General features: G+C 37.2%; 1 protein-coding gene across 1 annotated transcript; it reads right to left on the bottom strand.

Annotated features, from left to right (window-relative positions):
* Positions 1 to 3,482: 3,482 nt before the first annotated feature.
* LOC142165317 (protein LURP-one-related 11-like) lies at positions 3,483 to 5,657 on the bottom strand. The gene is made up of 3 exons (XM_075223896.1): positions 5,357 to 5,657; positions 5,212 to 5,268; positions 3,483 to 3,535 (listed from the first exon to the last, which is right to left on the bottom strand). Exons 1-3 carry the CDS (start codon positions 5,655 to 5,657, stop codon positions 3,483 to 3,485), a joined length of 411 nt encoding a protein of 136 aa, XP_075079997.1.
* Positions 5,658 to 7,642: the final 1,985 nt, after the last annotated feature.

Below are 7,642 nucleotides of genomic sequence, written 5' to 3'. Positions count from 1 at the left end.
ATACGTAACTTTCATAAAGAACAATACACATCTAAATTATACCAACCAAACAAGCAACTCCGAAGCAAATGGAGCGCACCAACACCTTCCGCTGAGCTGATAGCCTACTTGGAGGGCTCTCGATCTGTCTATCGGGACATGCGGGCATGAAACGCAGCCTCCTCAGGCAAAATGGACATCAGTACGAATAATGTACCGAGTATGTAAGGCACATAAATAAGTACATAACAGACATGGAAGAAATATAAAGTAAATGACTCAGCCTGTAAGTCTGGAAAATTCTGGAATATATGAAATAACTATAGTGTCGTGCATATGCGTATGAATGTCATGTCGTGCATAGGTACATGTTTCATAACATCATTAGGCCTCTGAGGGCATCCCATCATATCATCTCGGCCATTGTGGGAAAATAATCAATATATACCAGCTGATCAGGTGGTGGTGCATATATAACGCCATAGCCTTTTCCCATATATATATATACTAGTCTTAGACTCCTTTGAGTTCATTCTGGCTATACTGAGCCTTCTGTAACTTAGAGAATCCATCAACTCTCTTATTTTCATGAGCTTAATCCCAAGAACTTATCCATTCTTGTCACCTTTTCACTTACCTTTTCTTATCCTTACTCCTGTCTTCCTAAAACCTTGTCTCTCTACCATACTTTATCTTGCTATCTACACATATCTATTCATACATGTTCACAACCTTCCTTCAACTTGCTTGCACCATAGATTTCCTTATGTTATTTTAGAACATCAAGCGAGACATCACATCGTCTCTAACTCTTCTTTATTCTCTTAAATAGACCTCTCGGTACCTAGAAACCATAGGCTGGAAGATATGCCACTGACGACACTGCTATCATTCTTGGATACTGAATCCTAGCACTTCTAGTCTTTTACCTGAAGTATGGACCACTCTCATCCTTCTATACTTGAGTATTTCATACGTTGTTTACTTTTACCTTACTTACTTTAAAGTATCACCTCACATTATTCTATTTCTTTCATAACCTCCCTCCCACATAAGTATAAATCACATTCACCATTAAAGCTTTATTATAATACTTGTACCTCTAGTTCCTATACAACCCAGTGGGAGCTCCATACTGAATTCTTATGAGGTTGGTAGTTTTCTAACTGGCTCTATCGTAGAGCCGTCAGAGAATATGGATCTGTACTATTTCTCTTGTACTTGTAATATTAAGAGTGATTCTACAATGTTCTCAATCATGATGCTTGTAACTTTATGGGTCTAATAAGCAGACTCCTAATTTACTTAGTTGATGTAACTCTTTAGTTTCATCTTTCTTCTGATTGGCCTTTATGTTGGATTAAGTTATCACCCGATCTATGGTTCATGGTATTAGTTATTATGTTTAGCCTTTCATGGGCGATGAAGAATATGTATGATACAATCCTTTAACAATTCAATCTTTTATCTAAGTCCTAGGCTCAATTCTTTCTTTTAACGTATACAAGAATCTTCTACGGATGCATGTTGCATGTATAAAACTCCGAATCCTTAAGTGCATTCATAACATAATCCACTCTGTATCATTGATCAAATAATTTCTTTCGTTCCATCTTAGCTTTCTTTCAACAAAGCTATTACTTTTCCTGGCTTTTCTGCCCCTTGTTGTGTCCATACTTAGCTTATCTTAGTGCCCACAAGAGTTTTCATACAACTCATATGATCTTGAATACTACTTTTAAATTTACTTTCCGTTCATTAGCCACGGTAGGTGCCACTTTCCTTTGGAGTGCTTCCAACGTTGTTGCGAGACTGTTGTTACATGACCATTTCCTCTTTAGGTCGTTGTGCTTAGGTTGAAGCTTTCTTCCTTATCTCCTCAGCTAGTCTTTCATTGTAGTACTTAGGGAGAACCCTTGACTCTCGTAAAGTTGTGAGCTTATTACGGACCTTTTTGATGTCCTTCCTTGCCTATAATCATCAGTAATTCCTTACCTCTGTGACCTTGTGCTTGTAGGGTTACTTCTGAATTGATATTTTGACTGCCTTACCAGTGACACTTTCTTTTATCCCCATAATACTCATACGGTACCTTTAACTACCCCGACTCTTAATTGAATATATCTCAAGTATTATAATGACATTATTGCGAGGCTGAATTCTCCATGGTGGGTTTTACTATGTTTATCTTATACGATCTGTTGACTCGTCTGTAACCTCCTGTTTAGCCATAACTGGGCTCTTCCTCATCAATTACTAACTACTCATTGGCCCATTCTCATATCAATATTCCGCATAATCTTTCATGGGTTATTTCCTTTGTCTTAACTTACGTCTCGCACTGGCTCCTTATTTATTAATAATAGCTCGGACATGAACCTTTACTTCCTCTCCTTGACATCATTCTTGCACAATATTCCGTAATCATATCGTATCTGTAGGATTTTGGATAAGTGACATCTCATTCCTTTTTTATTTTTATCGCATTCTTCCTTTACCATTTCATAGTCACTAGAACCACTTAATTTTGATTTAATGCCACATCACTCTATATTCCGCCCTTTAGGGGAGTACTAAGAGCTAAAGCCATGAAAATCTACCTATAAATGTTTTATCTCTTCATCTTTGGCGTCGTTTCATAACATTAGTGATCCTTACTCATCTTGCGGCAATCCTTCTGTACCAAGGATAACAAGTTCCCTTACTCGCGATGGTGACACTTAGCTCAACTAGCACATACAGTCCCTTAAGCTTAACTTTGCTCACATTGCTTGCTTTAAGGAAGCATCTTCCTAAATGACCTTTCTCTGAATTTCTTATGAATCTTCTTCTGTTGTCCATTCTATTATGGCCGGAACGCAATCTGAAATTCTCATGATGCCGACCATTATGAAATAACTCATTCCTTAATTCATGTTTAGTTTGCCTTGTTCACCAGTCCATACTGATTTCTATTACTCTGGGTCTAACTTTTCCTTCTGGTAGTTGCATTGGTGTCACGAGCTTATTTCTCGAAATGAGGATATAACCTTATGGCCTATATTCTTTTGTTGTCTCAAGGACTGTCACCTCTCGTCTTTTTTCTTTATTTGACTATAGATTCTGTAACACTCTACCATTGTCACCCATTTATCACATCTCACTCATAATTCTTCCTTATCTCTCTTCTCATTACTCTGCTAATATTTCTGCCTATCCCTTTCTTGTGAAAACTTCAACAAGACATTCTTTCACTTTTAGCTTTCCTTTCTTCATTCATCGGCTCTTTGGGTTTCTCAACATCCTTACTCTACTAGGGATGAGAGTCAGACTAAGGTAATATTTATCCTTTCCAAGCATTTCAGTGCCTATCCTCGGATTTTTTTTTATCATGCTAGTATTCACATCTAATTGTAATATTCTAGATTGCATCACCTGAGTGTCTTAAAAGAAGATCTATTAGCACATCTATAACATCCTTTGGAAATATCAACTAATATAAACAATCTATTCACCATTTTGGGTTACTCTAACCCCAAACCGGATTCTGATGTTCCGTTCTTTTCATAAACTACACCTGTTAACCCCCATAGGGCATAACTGAGATGGGTGTGACTAATTGTACATACCTATATTATTAATGAAGGTAATTCAAAATGTTTATATATCTCTTCCAGTATTGTAGGTAATGTGTATCTCTACTAATTAGGTACCTCGTACCCTTCTTCACCTTTCTTCTTCTAGTTACTGAAACTTATATCTACCTTCCGATTCTCTTATTTCTTACCGTAAGAGTGCATAGAAATTCTTGCCTTAGGGATCCTTAACAAGAAGCTTGCACTTCTTAGTGTCATCATGTTCTACTGGAGACCTTACATTAATCATAAGCATGATGCAAAATCGAGTTCCTCTGACTCAATTCTTCCACATACACATTCAATCCCTTACCAAACATCTTTTTAGATGTAGGCATCGTTGTATTATGAATAAGATAGAATTTAGGAAATTGAGTTCTTACAACCGAGCTCTACCGCATGATCTAGAGTAAGAAAAAAGAGTGACAATCTTTAATGCCTTGTATCCTCCTGCTTATTAGTGTGGTGCACGACATACCCATAAACAAGACTCCACTAGACATGGCTTGTAGACTCCCTAGGACAGAACTGCTCTGATACCACTTTTGTCACGACCGAAACTGATGGGCCGAGACGGTCACCCGATACCTTACTCAACTGAGCAACAACAAAATGTATCTTTTCATGTCATACTATCAAGGATAACTAATATGGAAGGTGGCCATGAGATAAGTAGAATACAACATATCATACTAACTTATGCATAAGACATATGGCCTATAAGATCAAAATAGCCACTCGTATACTAAACATAGATCGACAAGACCATACAATCTTTTACATACATGACATCTGTGTACAAGCCTCTAAGAATACGTAATTTTCAAAAAGAACAATACACGTCTAAATCATACCAACCAAACAAGCAACTCTAAAGTAAATGGAGTGCACCAACACCTTTCACTGAGTTGATAGCCTACTTGGATGGATCTCGACCTGTTTGTCGGGACCTGCGGGCATGAAGTGCGTCCCCAGGCAAAAGGGATGTCAATACGAATAATGTACCGAGTATGTAAGGCACATAAATAAGTACATAATAGACATGTAATAAATATGGAGTAAATGACTCAGCCTATAAGTTAGGATAATTTTGTAATTCATGAAATAATTATAGTGTCATGTATATACGTATGAATATTATGTCATGCATAAGTACATGTTTCATAACATCATCAGGCTTCTGAGGGCATCCCATTATTTCATCTCAGCCACTGTGGGCAAAATCATCAATGTATACCAGTTGATCAGGTGGTGGTCAATAAAATATCTTGGAATGTCATAAGACCATTATACCTTTGAGTAATATCATGAAGTAAACATTTTTCAACTTATGTATTTTTCTAAGACCCATGAACAGATGATATAATAATATGACACATGGAGAATCAAGAACATAAGCATCTCTAGCATTTCTATGAATAGAGTCATTTATGAAAATTGCGCATTTGCTCGTTTCGTTTGTGTCGTATAGATCATGCCAAAAGAAAGAAGGGATAGCCTTAACATACGTGAGCCGATTCTCTTGACAATCCTTTAATACACGTTTATTTCGGAAAAACTCATTACGGTGAATCGAAGTAGGGAAAAATCTATGTGATATTTTTGAGAAAGATTCTACCGTGCTCTCTTAGAACCGCGATTTCACGCTGCTCTGCAACAGCATGACCAGCACTATCTGAAACATTAAATAATGATTTTTTTATCAGTTTGTTGAATCTTATAGCATCTTCCTATAGATATTTCACACCCCAAATTCACATTACATAGGACATCTCCTGGTATTGAAAAACACTTGCAATTCCTTCTCACTTGAAACCATGGTTTCTCTTTAAATCCACCACTTGAATATCCATTCCAATGACCATATAATCTTAGCTTCTCTTTTTTAATGGATAAGAGAACTTGTCCATAAAGATCCATGAGAAATACTTCATTGTTATTTGTTTCTTCGTAGTTGTCAACTCTGAAAACAATTTCACCTTTAGAATTAAAGACAGTACAACCATTCCCATGGAACACTAGGGATTTCATCCTTATAGTGAAGGTTTCTCTTGTGGACGTCATATAATTAGGAGAGGTAAATGAAGGAGAATTAGAGTTCTTGATTAATAATTTAAGGAGCTTTTTTGGTACTTGTTTCCACCAAAGTACAATGAGTTCTCCAATCTTGCCACATTATCTCAAGACTTTCTTAGTTATATTAGGCTTGATTAAGTCTTTACTCTTGCTTCCACGTTTAGGGGTGGGTGTCTCCCCTTAAGCTTTATCCAAAATACCGAATATTTTATTTCGGACCGTATTTTATCTTAAAATACCAAACTTCGACGGAAATTTATTTTCTTTAATTTGTTTACCCTCTCACCTTCACGAATTTACTCATCACTTGTGAAATAGCATAATCCTTATAATCTCTAAATAATCTTTTCCTTGGACCGATGTCAATTACCTTACGACAAATTCAACGTATAGTACTACAGGGTGCAACATCATCGTAATTTAATACTGCGAAGCATAACATCATCGTAATGTAATACTGCGGAACATAATATCAAAGTAATATAATACTGCAAGGCGTAACATCATCGTAATATAATACTACAAGGCATAACATCATCATAATATAATACTGCGAGACTTAATATCGACGTAATATTGCGGGGCATAACAGTGTGCCAAAGAAAGAAGGGATGAGAGTGGTTCGCAATGATAAGAATGGGATAATTCCAACAATGACCGTAACTTGATGGAGATTTTGCATGGACTGTAGAAAGTTGATCAATGCTACCCGAAAGGATCGCTTTCTACTTCCTTTTAATGACCAAATATTAGATTGGTGAACGGGAAGGTCCGTCTATTGCTTTCTTGATGGTTACTCAAGTTACAACCAAATTCAAATTGCCCCGAAGACCAAGAGAAGACAACTTCTACATATCCTTATGGCACTTTTGCCTTTAAGAGGATGTCATTTGGTCTTTGCAATGCTCCGGCTACCTTCCAATGGTGTATGATGGCTATATTCATCGACATGGTGAAGGATTTTCTTAAGGTTTTCATGGATAACTTTTCCTTTGTAGGAGACTCTTTTTATGGGTGTTTGACTAACTTGGCCAAGGTGTTGAGAAGATGTGAAGAAACAAATCTTGTTGTGAATTGAGAGAAGTGCCACTTTATGGTGGAGGAAAGCATTGTTCTTGGGCATAAGATGTCCAAAAATGGTATTGAAGTCCATTCGGCAAAGATTGATGTTATTTCCAAATTACCTCCTCCAAACACCATGAAGGGTGTAAGAAGTTTTCTAGGGCATGCAGGATTCTACCGGATGTTCATCAAGGAATTCTAAAAAGTGGTTAACCCATTGTGTAAATTATTGGAGAAAGCTGCCAAGTTTCACCTAGATGAGCCATGTATGGTTGCTTTTGAGGAACTCAAGTGGCGTTTGACAACCGCTCCTATAATTCAAGCTCCTAATTGGGAGTTGTCATTTGAGTTGATGTGTGATGCAAGTGATGTCATCATGGGAGAGGTGTTGGGCCAAAGAGTATGCAAGCTTTTCTATCCCATTCACTATGCTAGCAAAACAAGGAATGCCGCTCAAATGAACTATATGGTAACTGAAAAAGAACGTCTTGAAATTGTTTATGATTTTGACAAATTTTGTTCTTATCTTGTAGGTTCAATGTTAGTGGTACATTCGGACCATACCGCAATCTAGTACCTTTTGGAAAAGAAGGAGTCCACACCAAGGTTGCTTAGATGGATATTACTCTTGCAAGAGTTTGACTTAGATATCAAGGATAGAAAGGGCATAGAAAATCAAGTGGCGGACAACTTGTCTCATTATGAGTTGGGGGGGGCTTTGGAGGTCGAGGATATCAATGAATTCCTCCCGGATGAACAAGTATTTGAAGCCATAATTGTAGCAGATGATAAGTTTCCATGGTACGCTGACATGGCTAATTTCTTGGTGAGTGGGTTACTACCTCCAGGGAATCTTTCATACCAAAAGAAGAAGTTCTTGAGGGATAGTAACTCCTACTATTGGGAGGAAC

Source organism: Nicotiana tabacum, chromosome 10, assembly GCF_000715075.1.
Source record: "Nicotiana tabacum cultivar K326 chromosome 10, ASM71507v2, whole genome shotgun sequence".
Taxonomy (NCBI): Eukaryota; Viridiplantae; Streptophyta; class Magnoliopsida; order Solanales; family Solanaceae; genus Nicotiana; species Nicotiana tabacum.
Note: the sequence above shows the minus strand (reverse complement) of the source record. Positions and strands in the feature narration are given on the sequence as shown.

What these genes read in the sequence shown, in the direction of transcription:
- LOC142165317 (XM_075223896.1), bottom strand. Translation starts at nt 5,657, where the DNA reads ATGACGTCCACAAGAGAAACCTTCACTATAAGGATGAAATCCCTAGTG. An exon ending in AATACCAGGAGATGTCCTAT is followed by an intron (nt 5,269 to 5,356) that starts GTAATGTGAATT and finishes TTAATGTTTCAG; the next exon opens with ATAGTGCTGGTCATGCTGTT. An exon ending in CGCGGTTCTAAGAGAGCACG is followed by an intron (nt 3,536 to 5,211) that starts GTAGAATCTTTC and finishes GGGGGTTAACAG; the next exon opens with GTGTAGTTTATGAAAAGAAC.